Raw genomic sequence first — 25,281 nt, forward strand, 5'->3', positions numbered from 1 at the left:
CATCTGTCCTCAGTTGCAACACTCACTACCGAATTCCAAACTGCCTCTGGAAGCAACGTCAGCACAAGAACTGTTGGTCGGGAGCTTCATGAAATGGGTTTCCATGGCCGAGCAGCCGCACACAAGCCTAAGATCACCATGCGGAATGCCAAGCGTCGGCTGGAGTGGTGTAAAGCTCGCCACCATTGGACTCTGGAGCAGTGGAAACGCGATGCTGTGCATCCAATTTTGTGGCAACAGTTTGGGGAAGGCCCTTTCCTGTTTCAGCATGACAATGCCCCCGTGCACAAAGCGAGGTCCATACAGAAATGGTTTGTCGAGATCGGTGTGGAAGAACTTGTCTGGCCTGCACAGAACCCTGACCTCAACCCCACCGAACACCTTTGGGATGAATTGGAACGCCGACTGCGAGCCAGGCCTAATCGCCCAACATCACTAATGCTCTTGTGGCTGAATGGAAGCAAGTCCTCGTGGCAATGTTCCAACATCTAGTGTAAAGCCTTTCCAGAAGATGGAGGCTGTTATAGCAGTAAAAGGGGGGACAAACTCCGTATTTATACCCATGATTTTGGAATGAGATATTCGACGAGCAGGTGTCCACATACTTTTGGTCATGTAATGTATCTGTTTTTTTGTGGAAAGTGGCAGAGCTACAGCGCTGTTTGTCAGACAAGGAGACATCCCGAAAAACGTTTCACGAAAACGTCTGTAGCATCCGAAAGGTTTGGCCTACAAACTAATGTGACCCTACTATAGAAAGGGGAGACTCTCACGAACACGATGGTATTCTCGTCTGAAGGTAACCTGGTACCTGTTTAAATTTGTTTATGGAAGTAGTTTTGTGCACCCCAAAAGGGGTTAAAAATGTGTAAAAAAAAGAAAAGAAATGTATAATTCCTGAGCTTTCTTATCTCTAAATGATCCATGGTATGACCATCTTAAAACAATTCCATCTGTTAGCTTAGTAGAACCCCCCTCATGACTCACATGCTGGTCTGTGATCCATTAAACTAGAACAGCAGTTCCATTACTGCATTTAGTGTCCTTCTCCAAGCCACTACAACACACATTCATTGTGTCTCAACATTGAGTCACTACCATTACTAAAACATTAGGAGAGAATGACCAGGAAAAGGGTTGTTCATATGTATTTTATATTTTTTTAGATATGCATTTACACACATATTATGAAGCAAATTAGCAAACAAATATACCTTAAATGCCATTCTAGCCTGGTCCCAGATCTGTTTGTGCGGTCTTTCCAACTGCTATGGTCATTGCCACGCCAAACACAGATCTGGGGCCAGGATAATGTCATTCTGCACAAATGAGAAAATCTACCTGGCACTAGCGTTCAAAGTATAGGAAGGTAAATGGAGAGGGCATAGAATTAAACAACAGGAAATGGAGAGGGCATAGAATTAAACAACAGGAAATGGAGAGGGCATAGAATTAAACAACAGGAAATGGAGAGGGCATAGAATTAAACAACAGGAAATGGAGAGGGCAGAGAATTAAACAACAGGAAATGGAGAGGGCATAGAATTCAACAACAGGAAATGGAGAGGGCAGAGAATTAAACAACAGGAAATGGAGAGGGCATAGAATTCAACAACAGGAAATGGAGAGGGCATAGAATTCAACAACAGGAAATGGAGAGGGCAGAGAATTAAACAACAGGAAATGGAGAGGGCATAGAATTCAACAACAGGAAATGGAGAGGGCAGAGAATTAAACAACAGGAATAAACCCAAACAAAGTGTGTGAGGGGAGGGGCGGGGGCAGCAGCATGTGGCATTTAAATCAGTCCAGAGAGGGATCATCATTCAGCAACACAAAACGGCTTCATAGACCGGTAGGAGACACGGAACAGACGGGCTGCGGCCCAAATGTCACCCTGTTCTCTATATAGTGCAATACCTGTGCACTGTGTTGGCGAACAGGGTGACATTTGGGACGCAGCCAGGAATAGAGGGGAGGGAACCCAACTGATGGTATCCCCATACAGTCTGAGCATTGCAGTACATTTAGTTATTTGCGTAGCATTTGTAAAGCGTATTGGACAAAAAAGCACTCTGTATATTCCTGGGTCTTTATTTGACATAATTTACCCCACCGTGTAAAAACGCTGCACCATGTGGAGTCTGGGGATGGCGAACAGACATCATCAAGGGTTACCAGGAACAAGCGTTATCAAGAGCCTGAGTGCTGTCTTTGGTAGGCAATTGAACAAGTCATGTAGTCTACCACAGTACTATGAAGCCCTACCAGTCTAGTATCTCTCCTGACATGGTCAGAGAGACCATCTGAAATCTGTTTTTAAGTCTAGAAGACATGGAGATATGCAGACAATTTGAAAATAAAAGCTGTTTTTCTCTTTGTAAGGCACAATGAGTAATAACCAATGTATATAAACCCTGGATTGCTGACGCTATGTATTGGCCAATGAGATGCTTTGAAGCCACCGGTCGGCCATTTTGGCACTCCCCAGTAGCAGCAGTCCTCCATAGGAATGAATGGAATTCTACAGTATTTCAATCAAATGTTTCAAGGACAACATGCATTGAAGTATTTGTTGTTGTTGTTGTTGTGGGGACAGTAACATTAATCTAAAAAAATGATACTTTAAGGAAAGTGTTATATATTTTTTTATTTCTATGTTTAGCTCACATAATAACTTAAAAGTATGCATTAAGGTGTCTGTAATAGAATAAATGTGGTAAAAACGGAAGTAGACATTAAATGCATTTCTTTAGCTTCCAAAATATTTTTTACAATAGTGAGGGAGTGCCAAGATGGAGGCACGGTGGATTCAACACAGCGCCCCCTACCAGTCATCTAGTGTATATATAAACCATTGGTTAGAACAGATAGAAAAGTTACTCTGTGAGGTGAAAGCTTCTTCAGCCTGAAAAATAAAAGCAAAATTTCATTTTACTGAACGTTGAAAAATATTTGTTAAACAATTTCAAGGAACTGACTGATGGGTTGTGGTTATGATAATTAACCCTCAGCGTGATTCGTCCATCTTTGCGATGTTTAAACCATGGCCTTCCAGAGACCCAGCTCTACTTCTACCTAGCAACAGTACTCTGCTCCAGTACTTTGTCCCTCTCAGCTAGCCGTAGATATATAGACTACTACCAGGCTTTTAAATTCCTTCCAGCGGGCTAGTATCGAATTATAATAAATACACATCATCACTGAACAGAAGTGGCCTATTTATGAACTCATTTTAAAACTAAAAAGAATGGTAATTATACTATTGCCTGGTTCATATTCAAGTTCAACTTTGCGATTGAGAGCTTGAAGGTTCCTGTGTGTTGCATCCTGATCTCTAGCTTGACTGACAGTCTGCCCGGACGTCAGTGGCACAGTGGTTCTCTTTCACTCCTGCTGTGAGGTGTGTTGTAGGGAGGGACAGCAGCCAGTCAGAACACTGCAATAGGGTCACATGACAGGAAACACCAGCATTCACCTTCCTGTTATTAACTAGTCTACTGACTGAGCTGAGGCTTCACTGCGCTTTCAACATTTCTGCTTTATTTCTTTTCCACGCTTCTGAGGACAGAAATGTCCATTCAAAGCTTTTGTCTTCTGGAAAAATATACTGTGAAACCAAAAATGGTGGTGGTATGTCAGATCAGATCTCAGTCTGAATACAGGAGTTCTGGAGCAGGCTGGGGGGAGGGGCTTGCATCTGAATACAGGAGTTCTGGAGCAGGCTGGGGGGAGGGGCTTGCAGGATGTAATTGTTCTCCTTCAGCAGCTCTCCAATGGGAAGTTCTCCTCCGCTAGTAGAGTCCCACTCTGCCTTTGCAGGACACACCTGGTTGATGTTCTCCTCTGCTATCAGACACAGAGGGGAGACTGACACCTCCAGACAGGAGCAGGGGGAGGTGGGGGAGTGAGGATGGGAGAGGACACCTTGGGGTGAGGGCAACGTCTCCAGCCGGTCCCCCTCTACTTCAGGCAGAGGGCTGACTGTGGTGAAGCGGGTCTGGTAGTCAGAGGAGGATCCATGGCTGCAGCTGCAGGACATCTTCATACTCTCCAGGTCAGAGCCACCGCTGAACTCTGACAAGTGGGAGGAGTGAGAGTCGGCTACGGAGGGGAGAGAGCCGCTGAGGGAGGAGTCAAACTCTGAGGAGTTGGTGCTGTGCTGCTCAAGGAGCCGAGCGTCCATATCCTCCCTCCTCTCCTGGGTCTTAGTGCCTCCCTCTTTCTTCAGCTTGGACTTGGTGGTGCCATCCTGGCCCTCTGAGGGGCATCCAGAGGGGCAGGACCAGCTACAGCGCCCAGCGTGTCTCCCATCATCCATCCTGCTGGTACCACTGTGGTACCGTAGTTTACCGCCAGACTTACCAGGCTCTACGTCCACCTGCACCTCCATACTGGTCCCATCTCTACACAGGACACAACACACCATGAAACAGAAAGCAAGAGTCAAGAGGAAGAGATGTTTACAGGGTAAGACACAACTAGTCCTTTGTGGGGATATCATTGAACAGAAATGTTAACGTTTCCAAAGACATTGCCCTGACCTGTAGTTGAGAATGGATCCAGCCATTGCTTTGGTGCTAGCGTTGTCACTGATTGTCCCCAAGCTGAAGGTGGCTGACTCTCCACTGAGACTACACCTCTCCTTCTGAACATCAGCCTGCACCTCCAACCTGGAGCAGGGAGGAGAGGAGAGGAGAGGAGAGGAGAGGAGAGGAGAGGAGAGGAGAGGAGAGGAGAGGAGAGGAGAGGAGAGGAGAGGAGAGGAGAGGAGAGGAGAGGAGAGGAGAGGAGAGGAGAGGAGAGGAGAGGAGAGGAGAGGAGAGGAGAGGAGAGGAGAGAGGGATCAGACCTTGTGTATTTTGCGAGGGAGACCTGCACATAGCCAGTCACAATACACACAATACCAGATGGACCTACAGCCACAACCAACCACCTGACAGTAAGGTCATCCTGCTGCCCAGCCTCTCATTAGTTGACCCTAACACTGACCTGTTGAGGTAGTTGACCCTAACACTGACCTGTTGAGGTAGTTGACCCTAACACTGACCTGTTGAGGTAGTTGACCCTAACACTGACCTGTTGAGGTAGTTTACCCTAACACTGACCTGTTGAGGTAGTTGACCCTAACACTGACCTGTTGATGTAGTTGATCTGGTCTTGGAATTCCCTCCAAGCCAACCTAAAACTCCAGGACCTGGTGTCACTAGAGGAGTTCAAAACACAAATAGATGAACAGGTTGTTGAGATGTGCAGTAGTTTCTAGTAGTCACCTGATGCTGGTAAGAAAGCATCTTGTGTACAGTACTGCTATGACTGACCCTGTAAAACAACACATTACACTGCACCTATCATACTACTATGACTGACCCTGTAAAACAACACATTACACTGCACCTATCATACTACGATGACTGACCCTGTAAAACAACACCTATCATACTACTATGACTGACCCTGTAAAACAACACATTACACTACACCTATCATACTACTATGACTGACCCTGTAAAACAACACATTACACTGCACCTATCATACTACTATGACTGACCCTGTAAAACAACACATTACACTGCACCTATCATACTACGATGACTGACCCTGTAAAACAACACCTATCATACTACTATGACTGACCCTGTAAAACAACACATTACACTACACCTATCATACTACTATGACTGACCCTGTAAAACAACACATTACACTGCACCTATCATACTACTATGACTGACCCTGTAAAACAACACATTACACTGCACCTATCATACTACGATGACTGACCCTGTAAAACAACACCTATCATACTACTATGACTGACCCTGTAAAACAACACATTACACTACACCTATCATACTACTATGACTGACCCTGTAAAACAACACATTACACTGCACCTATCATACTACTATGACTGACCCTGTACAAATCCACCTATCCAGTGGATGTGACAAAAACATTTTTGGGGGCTTTTTAAAACGTCTTTCTGGCTTATGTGGTGTACATGTTAGTTCCGGGCAGGCGGCCGGTTACGGGCAGGATGTTTGTTGTATTGACGTCTGTCTGGGTGATGTCATGTGACCGTTTGTCTGAAACTGATGTGTTGATGCTGCTGTCTTGGTTCAGGTCTCTCTTGAATTTTTCTTTATCTCAACGACACTAACCTGGTTTAATAAAGGTTCAATCAAATAAAAAGTACTGACCTGTTTAGGTAGTTGACCATGGCGCTGCCAGACAGAGAGCCGGTGATGCTGGCCCCAGCCAGCGCCATGGTGGAGGCGTTCTCACTCAGGTTGTCCCTCATGGCGCCCATCCGGTCCACGTGGCTCCCGCTGGCACTCAGACTGCTGGTCATACCCCCCACGCTGCCCTCTCCGATGCTGGGGTTGTTCCTCGTGTCCGCCACAGAGGTCGTGTCTGAGGAGACAGGGGAGAGAGGAGGAGTTCATCAGAGACGCTCTTAAAAAAAAAAAAAAAAAAATCCCCCCATTTCCCCCCCAGAGCAGTGGTTTCCAACTCCAGTCCTCCAGTACCCCTAACAGCCAAATTCCAGTCCTGGAGTTGGGCTGTTGGGGGTACTGGAGTTGGGCTGTTGGGGTACTGGAGTTGGTTTGTTGGGGATACTGGAGGACTGGAGTTGGGCTGTTGGGGATACTGGAGGACTGGAGTTGGGCTGTTGGGGATACTGGAGGACTGGAGTTGGGCTGTTGGGGATACTGGAGGACTGGAGTTGGGCTGTTGGGGATACTGGAGGACTGGAGTTGGGCTGTTGGGGTACTGGAGGACTGGAGTTGGGCTGTTGGGGATACTGGAGGACTGGAGATGGGCTGTTGGGGATACTGGAGGACTGGAGATGGGCTGTTGGGGATACTGGAGGACTGGAGTTGGGCTGTTGGGGTACTGGAGGACTGGAGTTGGGCTACTGGAGGACTGGAGTTGGGCTGTTGGGGTACTGGAGGACTGGAGTTGGGCTGTTGGGGTACTGGAGGACTGGAGTTGGGCTGTTGGGGTACTGGAGGACTGGAGTTGGGCTGTTGGGGGTACTGGAGGACAGGAGTTGGGCTGTTGGGGTACTGGAGGACTGGAGTTGGGCTGTTGGGGTACTGGAGGACTGGAGTTGGGCTGTTGGGGTACTGGAGGACTGGAGTTGGGCTGTTGGGGTACTGAAGGACTGGAGTTGGGCTGTTGGGGTACTGGAGGACTGGAGTTGGGCTGTTGGGGTACTGGAGGACTGGAGTTGGGCTGTTGGGGTACTGGAGGACTGGAGTTGGGCTGTTGGGGTACTGGAGGACTGGAGTTGGGCTGTTGGGGTACTGGAGGACTGGAGTTGGGCTGTTGGGGTACTGGAGGACTGGAGTTGGGCTACTGGAGGACTGGAGTTGGGCTACTGGAGGACTGGAGTTGGGCTGTTGGGGTACTGGAGGACTGGAGTAGGGAACCACTGCTCTACACTATTGAAAAACAAAGAGGATAGGATGGAGACTTTATTGTCAAGGCTTCGGCAGCAAGGCCTTTCTCTTGTCGGTTCACTGCATTCTATGGCCTTTGCAGATCTTCTAGAAAAGATGTCAAACCCTTAGACAACAGACAACTGGCAGAACATTCTCCTCCTTTAGAGAGTCCAGTCACAAATAGTCAGCTCCCACAACTGATTCAGACTAAACACATGAGGTTCCTCAGTGTGTGTGTGTGTGTGTGTGTGTGTGTGTGTGTGTGTGTGTGTGTGTGTGACGTACCAGTAGCTTGCGCCCCACTCCTTACGTTCATCTCGTTCTCGTCGTCAAACTCGATGCGGACTCCTTTCCCGTTACCGGCGGAGACACCACAGCCTCCGCTGCGACACAGAGAGATGGGCACCACGCCGTACACGTACGCCAGCATGATGGGCACACCGATGCCTGGACACACACACACAGACACACACACACAGACAGAGAGAGAACGTGAACCACCTCACACCCTCAGGAGGGACAGTAGACAACAACCAGAGGCCACTGTGTCTCCTAACAGCACCGTTAGTCACTACTTCCTCATCTTAACAACCAGAGACCACTGTGTCTTCTAACAGCACCGTCAGTCACTACTTCCTCATCTTAACAACCAGAGACCACTGTGTCTCCTAACAGCACCGTTAGTCACTACTTCCTCATCTTAACAACCAGAGGCCACTGTGTCTCCTAACAGCACCGTCAGTCACTACTTCCTCATCTTAACAACCAGAGGCCACTGTGTCTCCTAACAGCACCGTCAGTCACTACTTCCTCATCTTAACAACCAGAGGCCACTGTGTCTCCTAACAGCACCGTCAGTCACTACTTCCTCATCTTAACAACCAGAGGCCACTGTGTCTCCTAACAGCACCGTCAGTCACTACTTCCTCATCTTAACAACCAGAGAACACTGTCTCCTAACAGCACCGTCAGTCACTACTTCCTCATCTTAACAACCAGAGAACACTGTCTCCTAACAGCACCGTCAGTCACTACTTCCTCATCTTAACAACCAGAGACCACTGTGTCTTCTAACAGCACCGTCAGTCACTACTTCCTCATCTTAACAACCAGAGGCCACTGTGTCTCCTAACAGCACCGTCAGTCACTACTTCCTCATCTTAACAACCAGAGACCACTGTGTCTCCTAACAGCACCGTCAGTCACTACTTCCTCATCTTAACAACCAGAGAACACTGTCTCCTAACAGCACCGTCAGTCACTACTTCCTCATCTTAACAACCAGAGAACACTGTCTCCTAACAGCACCGTCAGTCACTACTTCCTCATCTTAACAACCAGAGACCACTGTGTCTTCTAACAGCACCGTCAGTCACTACTTCCTCATCTTAACAACCAGAGAACACTGTGTCTCCTAACAGCACAGTCAGTCACTACTTCCTAATTTTAGTGTATTAGAGAAAAAACATAGAACTCAGTTTGAAAGGAAACTAATGATTTAACATAAGGTGAACTTCAATGAAAAATGCAGCAATGGTAAACAATAACAAATCAATAAGCTGGGCACAAACTCTCTTAGCTTTATGAGTCTCTCAGACAATCATCGGCCAACCTTGCCAGACAGGAAGCTACAGTTGTTCAGTGCTACAGGTTGTCAAGGAAAACAGAAGTGTTGTTCCCAGCCGGGGAAGCCACAAAGCTTGTGGTCAGTAGTATTCTTGGTGTAAAGCTACATAGTAAAGTGTACTGACCGACAGTGACCGCTGCTACCACGGGGGACACGATGACAGACACAGAGTGACAGACAGGGTTAACACCAGTCACATGCTGGTAGATTTTGGTATTGGCTAGTAGAATGTGTATTCTTACCAGCCACATTGGCAGGTGGTCACACAGAGCATTTGGGATAAAAAAAAAAAAAAGCCCACATGCAAAATAATAAAAGAACATGTTTATGTGTGTGTTGTTTTAACATTACATTTATCTTCGGAAGAAAATGTGGCTGGTTAAATTTGAGCATCCACCAGCCACTGCGTTAAAGTTAATTTCCTTCCCTGCAGACAGAGTAAAGTGTACTGACCGACAGAGACGGCTGCCACCACGGGGGACATGAAGACAGACAGAGTGAAGTGTACTGACCGACAGAGACGGCTGCCACCACGGGGGACATGAAGACAGACAGAGTGACTCCTCCTGCTATCACCAGGTTCCTCCTGTGAGGAGAGATGTCCTTCCCTTCATAGCGGTTATGGATCTGAGAGACAAACAGACGGGTTAGAGGTCAGGGGTTATGGATCTGACAGACAGACAGGGGTTAGAAGTCAGGGTTTATGGATCTGACGGACAGACAGGGGTTAGAGGTCAGGGGTTATGGATCAGACAGACAGGGGTTAGAGGTCAGGGGTTATGGATCTGACAGACAGACAGGGGTTAGAGGTCATGGATCTGACAGACAGACAGGGGTTAGAGGTCAGGGGTTATGATCTGACAGCCAAACAGGGGTTAGAGGTCAGGGGTTATGGATCTGACAGACAAACAGGGGTTAGAGGTCAGGGGTTATGGATCTGACAGACAGACAGGGGTTAGAGGTCATGGATCTGACAGACAGACAGGGGTTAGAGGTCAGGGGTTATGATCTGACAGCCAAACAGGGGTTAGAGGTCAGGGGTTATGATCTGACAGACAAACAGGGGTTAGAGGTCAGGGGTTATGATCTGACAGACAAACAGGGGTTAGAGGTCAGGGGTTATGGATCTGACAGACAAACAGGGGTTAGAGGTCAGGGGTTATGATCTGACAGACAAACAGGGGTTAGAGGTCAGGGGTTATGGATCTGACAGACAAACAGGGGTTAGAGGTCAGGGGTTATGGATCTGACAGACAAACAGGGGTTAGAGGTCAGGGGTTATGGATCTGACAGACAAACAGGGGTTAGAGGTCAGGGGTTATGGATCTGACAGACAAACAGGGGTTAGAGGTAAGGGGTTATGATCTGACAGACAAACAGGGGTTAGAGGTCAGGGGTTATGGATCTGACAGACAAACAGGGGTTAGAGGTCAGGGGTTATGGATCAGACAGACAAACAGGGGTTAGAGGTCAGGGGTTATGGATCTGACAGACAAACAGGGGTTAGAGGTCAGGGGTTATGGATCTGACAGACAAACAGGGGTTAGAGGTCAGGGGTTATGGATCTGACAGACAGACAGGGGTTAGAGGTCAGGGGTTATGATCTGACAGCCAAACAGGGGTTAGAGGTCAGGGGTTATGGATCTGACAGACAAACAGGGGTTAGAGGTCAGGGATTATGGATCTGACAGACAAACAGGGGTTAGAGGTCAGGGGTTATGGATCTGACAGACAAACAGGGGTTAGAGGTCAGGGGTTATGGATCTGACAGACAAACAGGGGTTAGAGGTCAGGGGTTATGGATCTGACAGACAAACAGGGGTTAGAGGTCTAGGGTTATGGATCTGACAGACAAACAGGGGTTAGAGGTCAGGGGTTATGATCTGACAGACAAACAGGGGTTAGAGGTCAGGGGTTATGGATCTGACAGACAGACAGGGGTTAGAGGTCAGGGGTTATGGATCTGAGAGACAGACTGGGTTAGAGGTCAGGGGTTATGGATCTGACAGACAGACAGGGGTTAGAGGTCAGGGGTTATGGATCTGACGGACAGACAGGGGTTAGAGGTCAGGGGTTATGGATCTGACAGACAGACAGGGGTTAGAGGTCAGGGGTTATGGATCTGACAGACAGACAGGGGTTAGAGGTCAGGGGTTATGGATCTGAGAGACAGACTGGGTTAGAGGTCAGGGGTTATAGATCTTCTTTAACCGGTATTTTGACAGGGAAGTCCTACTAAGACTAGGGTCTCTTTTCCAGATGAGCCCTGCATAAACACAACCAATACATACAGTACACTATGCAATATACACTATTACAAAACATATTAAAACATACAGTGCATTCAGAAAGTATTCAGACCCCTTCCCTTTTTCCACATTTTGTTACGTTACAACCTTATTCTAAAATGGATTGAATAAATACAAATCTTCATCAATCTACACACAATACCCCATAATGACAAAGCGAACAGGTTTTTATAAATTTTAGCAAATTTACAAAAAATAAAAACAGGTACCTTATTTACATAAGTATTCAGACCCTTGGTAAATTCAGACACCTGTGGTAAATTCAATTGATTGGACATGACTTGGAAAGGCACACACCTGTCTATATAAGGTCCCACAGTTGACAGTGCATGTCAGAGCAAAAACCAAGCCATGAGGTCGAAGGAACTGTCCGTAGAGCTCCGAGACAGGATTGTGTCGAGGCGCAGATCTCGGGAAGGGTATCAAAAAATTTCTGCAGCATTGAAGATCCCAAGAACACAGTGGCCTCCATCATTCTTAAATGGAAGAAGTTTGGAACCACCAAGACTCTTCCTAGAGCTGGCCGCCCGGCCAAACAGAGCAATCATGGGAGAAGGGCCTTGGTCAAGGAGGTGACCAAGAACCCGATGGTCACTCTGACAGAGCTCCAGAGTTCCTCTGTGGAGATGGGAGAACCTTCCAGAAGGACAACCATATCTGCAGCACTCCACCAATTAGGGCTTTATGGTGGAGTGGCCAGACGGAAGCCACTCTTCAGTAAAAGGCACATGACAGCCACCAAGATTGAACTCTTTGGCCTGAATGCCAAGTGTCACGTCTGGAGGAAACCTGGTACCATCCCTACGGTGAAGCATGGTGGTGGCAGCATCATGCTGTGGGGATGTTTTTCAGCGGCAGGGACTGGGAGACAAGTCAGGATCAAGGGAAAGATGAACGGAGCAAAGTACAGAGAGATTCTTGATGAAAACCTGCTCCAGAGCGCTCATGACCTCAGACTGGGGCAAAGGTTCACCTTCCAACAGGACAATGACCCTAAGCACACAGCCAAGACAACGCAGGAGTGGCTTCGGGACAAGTCTCAATATCCTTGAGTGGCCGAGCCAGAGCCCAGACTTGAACCCGATCGAACATCTCAGGAGAGACCTGAAAATAGCTGTGCAGCGACGCTCCCCATCCAACCTGACAGAGCTTGAGAGGATCTGCAGAGAAGAATGGGAGAAACTCCCCAAATACAGGTGTGCCAAGCTTGTAGCGTCATACCCAAGACGACTCGAGGCTGTAATCGCTGCCAAAGGTGCTTCAACAAAGTACTGAGTGAAGAGTCTGAATACTTATGTAAATGTGATATTTCAGTTTTTGGATTTTTAATACATTTGCAAACCTGTTTTTTCTTTGTCATTATGGGGTATTGTGTGTAGATTGATGAGGATTTTTAAAATTTAAATCAATTTTAGAATAAGACTAACGTAACAAATGTGGAAAAAGTCAAGGGGTCTGAATACTTTCAGAATGCACTGTATTAAGAAAAATACATTTATCAACATAGAGGTCTCTGATCATTACTCTGAACTGACTAAGGGGGACCAGAACATCTCATTTCAGAGATCTCTGTGAGTTGTTCCACATAAAGGGCCCCAAAAAACTAAAAGCAGCTTTACCCAACTCTGTAGAGACAGAGACAGGGTTAGAGGTCAGGGATTATGGATCTGACAGACAGATGGAGGTAATGGGTAAGGATCTGACATATGGAGGTTAGAGGTCAGGGGTTATGGATCTGACAGACAGGGTTAGGTCAGGGGTCACTGTACTGTGAGGAGTACCATGACTCTAGACTTACTAAAAACACATTGCATGAGTGATGCAGTGTTTGGCTATTGGCTAGCTCTGGTTCCATCTATTGGCTAGCTCTGGTTTCATCTATTGGCTAGCTCTGGCTACATCTATTGGCTAGCTCTGGTTCCATCTATTGGCTAGCTCTGGTTCCATCTATTGGCTAGCTCTGGTTATATCTATTGGCTAGCTCTGGTTCCATCTATTGGCTAGCTCTGGTTCCATCTATTGGCTAGCTCTGGTTCCATCTATTGGCTAGCTCTGGTTCCATCTATTGGCTAGCTCTGGTTCCATCTATTGGCTAGCTCTGGTTCCATCTATTGGCTATCTCTGGCTCCATCTATTGGCTAGCTCTGGCTACATCTATTGGCTAGCTCTGGTTCCATCTATTGGCTAGCTCTGGTTCCATCTATTGGCTAGCTCTGGCTACATCTATTGGCTAGCTCTGGCTACATCTATTGGCTAGCTCTGGTTCCATCTATTGGCTAGCTCTGGCTACATCTATTGGCTAGCTCTGGCTACATCTATTGGCTAGCTCTGGCTACATCTATTGGCTAGCTCTGGCTACATCTATTGGCTAGCTCTGGTTCCATCTATTGGCTAGCTCTGGCTACATCTATTGGCTAGCTCTGGTTCCATCTATTGGCTAGCTCTGGTTCCATCTATTGGCTAGCTCTGGCTACATCTATTGGCTAGCTCTGGCTACATCTATTGGCTAGCTCTGGTTCCATCTATTGGCTAGCTCTGGTTCCATCTATTGGCTAGCTCTGGCTACATCTATTGGCTAGCTCTGGCTACATCTATTGGCTAGCTCTGGTTCCATCTATTGGCTAGCTCTGGCTACATCTATTGGCTAGCTCTGGCTACATCTATTGGCTAGCTCTGGCTACATCTATTGGCTAGCTCTGGCTACATCTATTGGCTAGCTCTGGCTACATCTATTGGCTAGCTCTGGTTCCATCTATTGGCTAGCTCTGGCTACATCTATTGGCTAGCTCTGGTTCCATCTATTGGCTAGCTCTGGCTACATCTATTGGCTAGCTCTGGCTACATCTATTGGCTAGCTCTGGCTACATCTATTGGCTAGCTCTGGCTACATCTATTGGCTAGCTCTGGCTACATCTATTGGCTAGCTCTGGTTCCATCTATTGGCTAGCTCTGGCTACATCTATTGGCTAGCTCTGGCTACATCTATTGGCTAGCTCTGGCTACATCTATTGGCTAGCTCTGGCTACATCTATTGGCTAGCTCTGGCTACATCTATTGGCTAGCTCTGGCTACATCTATTGGCTAGCTCTGGCTACATCTATTGGCTAGCTCTGGCTACATCTATTGGCTAGCTCTGGTTCCATCTATTGGCTAGCTCTGGCTACATCTATTGGCTAGCTCTGGCTACATCTATTGGCTAGCTCTGGCTACATCTATTGGCTAGCTCTGGCTACTTCTATTGGCTAGCTCTGGCTACATCTATTGGCTAGCTCTGGTTCCATCTATTGGTTAGCTCTGGCTACATCTATTGGCTAGCTCTGGCTACATCTATTGGCTAGCTCTGGCTACATCTATTGGCTAGCTCTGGTTCCATCTATTGGTTAGCTCTGGCTACATCTATTGGCTAGCTCTGGTTCCATCTATTGGCTAGCTCTGGCTACATCTATTGGCTAGCTCTGGCTACATCTATTGGCTATCTCTGGCTACATCTATTGGCTATCTCTGGCTACATCTATTGGCTAGCTCTGGCTACATCTATTGGCTAGCTCTGGCTACATCTATTGGCTAGCTCTGGCTACATCTATTGGCTAGCTCTGGCTACATCTATTGGCTAGCTCTGGCTACATCTATTGGCTAGCTCTGGCTACATCTATTGGCTAGCTCTGGCTACATCTATTGGCTAGCTCTGGCTACATCTATTGGCTAGCTCTGGCTACATCTATTGGCTAGCTCTGGCTACATCTATTGGCTAGCTCTGGTTCCATCTATTGGCTAGCTCTGGCTACATCTATTGGCTAGCTCTGGCTACATCTATTGGCTAGCTCTGGCTACTTCTATTGGCTAGCTCTGGCTACATCTATTGGCTAGCTCTGGTTCCATCTATTGGTTAGCTCTGGCTACATCTATTGGCTAGCTCTGGCTACATCTATTGGCTAGCTCTGGCTACATCTATTGGCTAGCTCTGGTTCCATCTATTGGCTAGCTCTGGCTACATCTATTGGCTAGCTCTGGTTCCATCTATTGGTTAGCTCTGGCTACATCTATTGGCTAGCTCTGGTTCCATCTATTGGCTAGCTCTGGCTACATCTATTGGCTAGCTCTGGCTACATCTATTGGCTAGCTCTGGCTACATCTATTGGCTAGCTCTGGTTCCATCTATTGGCTAGCTCTGGCTACTTCTATTGGCTAGCTCTGGCTACATCTATTGGCTAGCTCTGGTTCCATCTATTGGCTAGCTCTGGCTACATCTTGGCAGGCTGGAGGGGGAATTCTACAAACTGATATCACTTTATTATGCTGCTGTCTGTGTTCATATAAAACAAGCCTGTGTAATCATTGACTTGACCTGCTGCCTGTGTTCATATAAAACAAGCCTGTGTAATCATTGACTTCACCTGCTGTCTGTATTCATATAAAACAAGCCTGTGTAATCATTGACTTGTATACAGTAGTTGTTGGAAACAACATTGTAGGTTAAGTTTAACAGCACTTTGCTGCATCTTTATAACTGAAAAGCCAATAAGTTAGTGGACTACAGACTACTAGACTTTCCATCTGCCATTCACGTGTACAGCACACACTCATTACTGATAACCAGACAACAATGAAGCCATTTATCTACCTGTCAAAACAACTGCTAATGTAATGTGATGAACTCTGAGTCTGCAGGGTGTTAGGGTTACCTCACCTTTCTCCCCACATACACAGGGATGCCTATGATCATGGCGGGGATGGCGATGCCAGCGATCAGAGCGATGCCCACCGGAGCGCCCACCAGCGTGCCCAGCTGCCACAGGATCTTCTTCTTCCTGCTCCACGGCTTCCTACCCCAGAAGGTGCAGCCTGACGGGCTGGAGGGGGGAGAGACAGACGGACACATTATATGATTACAACACAATCCTGACAGGCTGACCAGGGGACAGAGATGATTACAACAATCCTGACAGGCTGGCCAGGGGACAGGGAGGGGGAGGGGGGGGGGGGGGGGGCTATTCAGAGGCAGAACACTGTGGCTACTGTAGAGATAGTGATGTACTACTACTGAGAGTGTTGCCACCCCCCTAACTCCTCCTTTGCCTCTCACCTTAGGTAGTGCAGGTCAGAGATCTCCTTCATGCAGAGCCAGCAGAACTCACAGCCGCACACAGCACAGGTCATGTGGTTACAGCTGCCGTCGTTCATCTTGATGATGTAAGCAGCGCAGCGCGGACACGGCTTGATGTCATCAGCTGGGATGGAGATGGAGACAATTGGAGATGTCAAATATGTGGAATAGAAACCTAGTGTCTGTTTAACAGGTAGAGAGTTCACCTCCCCTAAATCCCAGACAGCACATAGACAGTGCATTCGGAAAGTATTCAGACCCCTTGACATTTTCCGCATTTTGTTACGTTACAGCCTTATTCTAAAATTGATTCAATTGTTTTTTCCCCTCATCAATCTACACACAATACCCCATGATGACAAAGCAAAATCAGGTTATACATTTTTGTAAATGTATACAAATTTAAAAAACGGAAATATTACATTTACATAAGTATTCAGACCCTTTACTCAGTACTTTGTTGAAGCACCTTCGGCAGTGATTACAGCCTCGAGTCTTCTTGGGTATGACGCTACAAGCTTGGCACATCTGTATTTGGGGAGTTTCTCCCATTCTTCTCTACAGATCCTCTCAAGCTCTGTCAGGTTGGATGGGGAGCGTCGCTGCACAGCTATTTTCATGTCTCTCCAGAGATGTTAGATCGGGTTTAAGTCCGGGCTCTGGCTGGGCCACTCAAGGACATTCAGAGACTTTTCCAGAAGCCACTCCTGCGTTGTCTTGGCTGTGTGCTTAGGGTCATTGTCCTTTTGGAAGGTGAACCGTTCAACTTTCCCTCGATTCTGACTACTCTCCCAGTCCCTGCCGCTGAAAAACATCCCCACAGCATGATGCTGCCACCCCCATGCTTCACCGTAGGGATGGTGCCAGGTTTCCTCCAGACATGACACTTGGCATTCAGGCCAAAGAGTTCAATCTTGGTTTCATCAGACCAGAGAATCTTGTTTATCATGGTCTGAGAGTCCTTTAGGTGCCTTTTGGCAAACTCCAAGTGGGCTGTCATGTGCCTTTTACTGAGGAGTGGCTTCCGTCTGGCCACTCTACCCTAAAGGCCTGATTGGTGGAGTGCTGCAGAGATTGTTGTCTTTCTGGAAGGTTCACCCATCTCCACAGAGGAACTCTGGAGCTCTGTCAGAGTGACCATCAGTTTCTTGGTCACTTCCCTGTCCAAGGCCCTTCTCCTCCGATTGCTCAGTTTGGCCGGGCGGCCAGCTCTAGGAAGAGTCTTGGTGGTTCCAAACTTCTTCCATTTAAGAATGATGGAGGCCACTGTGTTCTTGGGGACCTTCAATGCTGCAGAAATGTTTTGGTACCCTTCCCCAGATCTGTGCCTCGACACAATCCTGTCTCGGAGCTCTACGGACAATTCCTTAGACCTCATGGCTTGGTTTTAGCTCTGACATGCACTGTCAACTGTGGGACCTTATATAGACTTGTGTGTGCATTTCCAAATCATGTCCAATCAATTGAATTTACCACGGGTGGACTCCAATCAAGTTGTAGAAACATCTCAAGGATGATCAATGGAAACAGGATGCACCGGAGCTCAATTTAGAGTCTCATAGCAAAGGGTCTGAATTTGCTAAAATTTATAAAAACCTGTTTTTGCTTTGTCATTATGGGGTATTGTGTAGATTGATGAGGGAAAAAAACGAATTTAATCCATTTTAGAATAAGGCTGCAACATAACAAAATGTGGAAAAAGTCAAGGGGTCTGAATACTTTCCGAATGCACTGTAGCCCAGTTGAGAACCTTGTTTGTTATTCTGTCCTCTGACATATTGATAACACGGTTCCATAACCTAATCATTTCTCCACTGTCTTATTTCACAGGGCTCCATCCCATGTTTCCTTCAATAGCAAGGCTTGGGACTAGCTCATGCACTCCCAGAAAACATGGTACGGCTCCATTCTGAATAGTTAGCCGTTTGGGCTTCTTTAAAAAGCCCACATTCCACCACCATAGCTCAGTATAGGAGACACACATACATTATAGAGCTGTGAATATGTCCAATAGCCAAGGTCTTTACAGATGGGCAGTTTACTACCAACAGACGCTCTACCTGCACAATCTGATAGACTTGATGACCTCCTCAAAGATCATACATTCATCAGACAGGAAACCAAGGTATTTCTATGAGCCAATGTAGTTTAGGGGCGTTACTCCAAAAGAGAAGTACTGAATACTTCTTACTGTACCCCTTTTTTCTGAAGTGCATTATCTGGGTTTTATCTTGGTTAAATCATCCATCTCCATTTGGTACACCACAGATTGACAGGATTTTTTTCTGAAGTGAATTATCTGGGTTTCATCTTGGTTAAATCATCCATCTCCATTTGGTACATCACAGATTGACATGATTTTTTCTGAAGTGCATTATCTGGGTTTCATCTTGGTTAAATCATCCATCTCCATTTGGTACACCACAGATTGACAGTGTTCAACATTGCAAATCAAACTCACTCTCTGCAAGCAGGACAATATCATCTATGTACAATGGTTTCCCCAATGTCGTGTCATCTACTTTAACTCCTAGGTTAGCATGCTTGATTTGATGTGCCAAGTCATTTTCAAAAAGGAAAATGTTGGGGAAACCACATCGCCTTGGTTGACCATCCAAGTCAATAGTGGAGTTTCATTCAAATAAATGAAGTCAGGGTTTAGGGCCGGTACTAGTAATGTTGTTAGTGTACAGTTTGTGGTCGTCCATCCATTAACGTTCCAGTGAATTAAAGAAAATTGTTTAGCACTTATGGACAGACTGGGCAGATGGTTCTCAGCCTGCAGGTCCAGCTCCCCGGCCCCTGTGGTCCCCAGGGATCAGGAGACAGATGGGATGTAGCTCAGTTGGTAGAGCATGGCGTTTGCAACGCCAGGGTTGTGGGTTCGATTCCCACGGGGGGCCAGTATAAAAACATTATGTATGCACTCACTAACTGTAAGTCGCTCTGGATAAGAGCGTCTGCTAAATGACTAAAAATGTTAAATGGTTCTCAGCCTGCAGGTCCAGCTCCCCGGCCCCTGTGGTCGCCAGGGATCAGGAGACAGATCCCTGGTGACCACTTCATCATCCTCCCATTCCTCGAAATGTAGAAATCTCTCCCAGCCGGGATCTCTCGTAGGACTGTTCTGAAGTGGAGTTGGATGATTCAATCTTTGTGGGACTTGGCCGATCTGATGAACACCCTCTTTAACGTTTGGCTGCTCTTCAGATGTTGCTTCAGCCGGAGGACATCCACTTTATCCTTCACCTTCACGACTCCTGGTCCCTGGCCTCTCAGTCTCATCCTTTAGGTGTCCACCAGCTCTGGCACCTGCTCACAGCACAGACCCTCCTCTCTCATCCTTTAGGTGTCCACCAGCTCTGGCACCTGCTCACAGCACAGACCCTCCTCTCTCATCCTTTCGGTGTCCACCAGCTCTGGCACCTGCTCACAGTTCAATTATTTTCCACGATACTGTCCATTCTTGGACTCAGGAGCTCTGTATCCAGGTCAATAAAGTCACAGATTTCTTTGTTTTTTTGCTCCAAAATCGGTTTTCATGACATTTAGATTTTCTATGACCAGCTTCTCCAGGTTGTCACGGAGACTGTCCACCTTGCTGTTTATTTGATTTAGATGTTCTATGAGCAGCTTCTCCAGGTTGTCACGGAGACTGTCCACCGTGCTGTTTATTTGCATTGTGTTTATTGAACAACTTCAGTTCATTCATTATACAAGCAGAGTGGTTTTTGCCAAAGCGAGTCCCCATCGGGTTCTTTTCCGCCAGACCTGTAGCAGCAGACTGATCACCTATGGTTAAAATAGCCTACTTAAAGTAATGAACGTAACTTTAAGAAGTTTAAAACAACGTATTTACATCTTGTTTTCAAAGTTTGCATTTGGTTCAAAGCATTCTCTTAGACCTAAACCTCAACTGCAGTGTGTGTTACCTGCAACACCACTCTCCTGGCTGTAGCTAAGAGATGAGGAGCTGAAGGTACGCAGCCTCAGGCTCTGGGCTCTCTGCTGCCGGGCGGCGTCACACGTCTGATTGGGGTGCCACAGCTGCTTACAGTGGTAGCAGAACTCTGTGCCACACCCCTCACGCCCACACGTGATCTTAGGACAGCTGGCACAGCCAAAGGCAATGACTGCATACCTGGGGGGACAAAACAGAGGTACAAAACAGGTCATGGTTACATCTTGACTGCAGGAGAGAAATGGATACAATGAAATCTGTGCTCAATGTGCAGGAGTCTGCCTGTGTCCTCAGAACACCCCTGTTTCTATCTATGTTCATTCATTCAGATTCCTCAAATCTAGCAGTACTAATGTATACGGACGAAGCCATCGATCACGTGACACCATTCATTCCTATGTGAAGACTGAATAGCGCATGGGCAATTTCACGGTAACGGAATTACGCTGAGACTCCGATTTTTCACTTTAAAATGTATGCCAAGCAATGGATTTTGTTTTGCATACATTTTAAAGTGAGAAATCTGAGTCTCAGTGCATGCATTTGAAGCCAAGGAAGTGATGTTGCAGGCTAGCTCAGTGCTGCCCCCTCTCATTGAGTAACTCAAGTTGAAGGCCGACCACGGTACTGCAGGCTGCCATTAGCTACTAAATTATCCTTAGAACTTGTGTGCAATTTTTAAATAATCAGTGCAAGGACATACATCTGGTTTATTAGAATAAATTATTGGTACCATGTTTGTCTTTGAAATGTGTATTTATTCACACAAAGATTTCCCCTTCACTATAATGGGGGATCCTGTTTTCTCCTAACAATGCCTGCAGTACCGGTGGTCGGCCTTGAACTTCGTGGCTTCAATGAAAGGGGGCAGTCTTTCACCTGGCCAGAACACAACAACCCTTCAGAAAGTCTCCAGGCTGGATCAGTGGTGATGTGAGGCTGGATCAGTGGTAGGGCATAACATTTACACTTGCCAAATGCGGGTCAATTTAGGTATTGGCAGTTAAGAATGTCTATTTCACCAGCCACATTGGCGTGTGCTCAATTTGCAAGGCCCTATGATTAAAAGTAAAGTATGAGCACATGTGCGAGTTAGGGTTGGAAAAATGCTGCAGTAGCTGTTTTCAAAGTATTTCTGCTGCTTTGTTTCATAGATGCTAATTGCACAAAGAAACACAGATCCTAGATCCCACCTCGCGCAGCAACACTGCCTGGCAGGGGAGCTGTGTGCAATGAGTGAAGTGCTGATAGATTCATTTTTGGAGGCGCTGCGCACAGGCATAAAACTCCCGCCCTTAAATGGGCAGCTAAACATAGTCTGATATTTTGATTAAAAGACAAAAAAAGTATTAAATTGAGTAATATACCACATTACTTCTTACTAATATATTTATTGTTTTAGAAACATTATAAAGCATGGCCATCCGTTATTTTTCTTTAATGTTGTGTTTTTTGATGTAATTAAGGCGAAAAAATATTTTGGCTGGTAAAAAAATCTGAGTGGCTGGTAGATTTTGTCATCTACCTGACACAGTGGCTGGTGAATCAAAAAGTTAATTTTAGGCCCTGATCAGTAGTGATGGAGCAGGAGGAGGTAGAGCAGGAGAAAGTGGTAGAGGAGGAGGAGGTGGAAAAGGAGGTGGTAGAGGAGGAGGAAGAGCAGGAGGAGGAGGTAGAGGAAGAGGAGGAGGTAGAGGAGGAGGAAGAGGAGGAGGTAGAGCAGGTGGAGGAAGAGGAGGAGGTGGAGGAAGAGCAGGAGGAGCGGCAGGAGGAGGAGGAGCGGGAGGAGGAGGTGGTATAGCAGGAGGAGGAGGAGTGGCAGGAGGAGGAGGAGGAGCGGCAGGAGGAGGAGGAGGAGGTAGAGCAGGAGGAGGAGCAGCAGGAGCGGGAGGAGGAGGAGCAGCAGGAGCGGGAGGAGGAGGAGCAGCAGGAGCAGGAGGAGGAAGAGGAGGTAGAGCAGGAGAAGGAGGAGGTGGTAGAGCAGGAGGAGGTAGAGCAGGAGAAGGTGGAGGAGGAGGAGGTAGAGTAGGAGGAGAAGGGGGAGGAGGTAGAGCAGGAGGAAAAGGAGGTAGAGCAGGAGGAGGTAGAGCAGGAGGAGAAGGGGGAGGAGGTAGAGCAGGAGGAAAAGGAGGTAGAGCAGGAGGAAAAGGAGGTAGAGCGGGAGAAGGAGGTAGAGTAGGAGGATGAGGAGGAGGTAGAGCGGGAGGAGGTAGAGCGGGAGGAGGAGGAGCAGCAGAAGGAGGAGCAGCAGCAGGAGGAGGAGGAGCGGCAGGAGGAGGAGGAGGTAGAGCAGGAGGAGGAGGAGTAGGAGGTAGAGCGAGAGCAGGAGGAGGAGGTAGAGCAGGAGGAGGAGGATGAGGAGTTGAAGCAGGAGGAGGAGGATGAGGAGTTGAAGCAGGAGGAGGAGGATGAGGAGGTGGAGCAGGAGGAGCGGCAGAGCAGGAGGAGCGGCAGAGCAGGAGGAGGAGGAGGTAGAGCAGGAGAAGGCAGAGGAGCAGGAGGAATGTACCATCAGGAGGAAACAGAGGTGGATTAACCATCAGGAGGAAACAGAGGTGGTGTAACCATCAGGAGGAAACAGAGGTGGTGTAACCATCAGGAGGAAACAGAGGTGGTGTTACCATCAGGAGGAAACAGAGGTGGTTTAACCATCAGGAGGAAACAGATGGTTTAACCATCAGGAGGAAACAGAGGTGGTTTAACCATCAGGAGGAAACAGAGGTGGTTTAACCATCAGGAGGAAACAGAGGCGGGTAACCATCAGGAGGAAACAGAGGTGGGTAACCATCAGGAGGAAACAGAGATGGTTTAACCATCAGGAGGAATGCTCTGATGTCCTCTATGGGCCACTGAGGAGCAGTAAGTCTGGAGGTCTAATGTATTCTCCTGAATCATCTGATCTGGGACCAGTCACAGTGCTGCTGCTGCTCCATGGTCAGTGAAACAGACTGACTGAGGTAGCCTTTGGCTGTCTGCAGGGGCGCAACTTTGGTTTTAGAAGTGGGGGGGGGGACGACAATTATTATATATATTTTTTTTATCTAGTCGGAGAAACACTCCCAAACAGCCTACCCTACCGCTCTGAGGTGTCTGCATGGTCCTAAAGCACATCATTGCCTCGTTTTGTATCACATTCCCATGCTAAAACTGGGGGGGGGGCAAAAATGCTATTTCAGAATGTGGGGGGACATGCCCCCGTCCCCAGTGAAAGTTGCACCCCTGGCTGTCTGTCCTGCAGCTGGTGGCAGCACAGAAAACCCCCTATTCCTACTAACTGTTAAAGGCCCATGCAACTGACTGACTAACTGACTGACACGGTGCGGACTGTAACAAACAGCAGTAGGCTTCAACACTAGGAACCAGACTGACTGTGTGGACTGTAACAAACAGCAGTTGGCTTCAACACTAAGAACCAGACTGACTGTGTGGACTGTAACAAACAGCAGTAGGCTTCAACACTAGGAACCAGACTGACTGTGTGGACTGTAACAAACAGCAGTAGGCTTCAACACTAGGAACCAGACTGACTGTGTGGACTGTAACAAACAGCAGTAGGCTTCAACACTAAGAACCAGACTGACTGTGTGGACTGTAACAAACAGCAGTAGGCTTCAACACTAGGAACCAGACTGACTGTGTGGACTGTAACAAACAGCAGTAGGCTTCAACACTAGGAACCAGACTGACTGTGTGGACTGTAACAAACAGCAGTAGGCTTCAACACTAGGAACCAGACTGACTGTGTGGACTGTAACAAACAGCAGTAGCCTTCAACACTAGGAACCAGACTGACTGTGTGGACTGTAACAAACAGCAGTAGGCTTCAACACTAAGAACCAGACTGACTGTGTGGACTGTAACAAACAGCAGTAGGCTTCAACACTAAGAACCAGACTGACTGTGTGGACTGTAACAAACAGCAGTAGGCTTCAACATTAAGAACCAGACTGACTGTGTGGACTGTAACAAACAGCAGTAGGCTTCAACACTAGGAACCAGACTGACTGTGTGGACTGTAACAAACAGCAGTAGGCTTCAACACTAGGAACCAGACTGACTGTGTGGACTGTAACAAACAGCAGTAGGCTTCAACACTAAGAACCAGACTGACTGTGTGGACTGTAACAAACAGCAGTAGGCTTCAACACTAGGAACCAGACTGACTGTGTGGACTGTAACAAACAGCAGTAGCCTTCAACACTAGGAACCAGACTGACTGTGTGGACTGTAACAAACAGCAGTAGGCTTCAACACTAAGAACCAGACTGACTGTGTGGACTGTAACAAACAGCAGTAGGCTTCAACACTAAGAACCAGACTGACTGTGTGGACTGTAACAAACAGCAGTAGGCTTCAACACTAAGAACCAGACTGACTGTGTGGACTGTAACAAACAGCAGTAGGCTTCAACACTAAGAACCAGACTGACTGTGTGGACTGTAACAAACAGCAGTAGGCTTCACCACTATGAACCAGGCTGACTGTGTGGACTGTAGCAAACAGCAGTAGCCTTCACCACTATGAACCAGGCTGACTGTGTGGACTGTAACAAACAGCAGTAGGCTTCACCACTATGAACCAGGCTGACTGTGTGGACTGTAACAAACAGCAGTAGGCTTCAACACTAGGAACCAGACTGACTGTGTGGACTGTAACAGTGGTGGGAAAAATGCAGTGGTGGGAAAAAGTACCCAATTGTCATACTTGAGTAAAAGTAAAAGATATCTTAATAGAAAATGACTCAAGTAAAAGTGGCTCAGCTGGTAGAGCACGGCGCTTGTAACGCCAAGGTAGTGGGTTCGATCCCCGGGACCACCCATACACAC

At 47.3% G+C, this 25,281-nt stretch overlaps 1 protein-coding gene across 2 annotated transcripts in view; it reads right to left on the minus strand.

The window, feature by feature from the left end:
• Positions 1–1,135: 1,135 nt before the first annotated feature.
• The window catches only part of LOC311123633 (E3 ubiquitin-protein ligase RNF19A-like), a 94,088-nt gene continuing 69,942 nt past the window's right edge, over positions 1,136–25,281 (minus strand). Inside the window, exons 3-11 of one of the 2 annotated variants that reach the window (XM_084158202.1) lie at positions 20,427–20,635; positions 16,474–16,618; positions 16,078–16,240; positions 9,594–9,708; positions 7,740–7,901; positions 6,207–6,420; positions 5,138–5,206; positions 4,545–4,673; positions 1,136–4,406 (exon numbers count right to left, since the gene is read on the minus strand). In XM_084158202.1, the coding sequence (XP_084014328.1) occupies positions 3,644–4,406; positions 4,545–4,673; positions 5,138–5,206; positions 6,207–6,420; positions 7,740–7,901; positions 9,594–9,708; positions 16,078–16,240; positions 16,474–16,618; positions 20,427–20,635 (1,969 nt within the window). In that variant the 3' untranslated portion in view covers positions 1,136–3,643. The remainder of the gene's footprint in view (positions 4,407–4,544; positions 4,674–5,137; positions 5,207–6,206; positions 6,421–7,739; positions 7,902–9,593; positions 9,709–16,077; positions 16,241–16,473; positions 16,619–20,426; positions 20,636–25,281) is intronic. The other variant, XM_084158203.1, reaches the window with a different exon arrangement.

The sequence above is a fragment of the Coregonus lavaretus genome (genome assembly GCF_964263955.1).
Source record: "Coregonus lavaretus genome assembly, chromosome: 3".
Classification (NCBI taxonomy): domain Eukaryota; kingdom Metazoa; phylum Chordata; class Actinopteri; order Salmoniformes; family Salmonidae; genus Coregonus; species Coregonus lavaretus.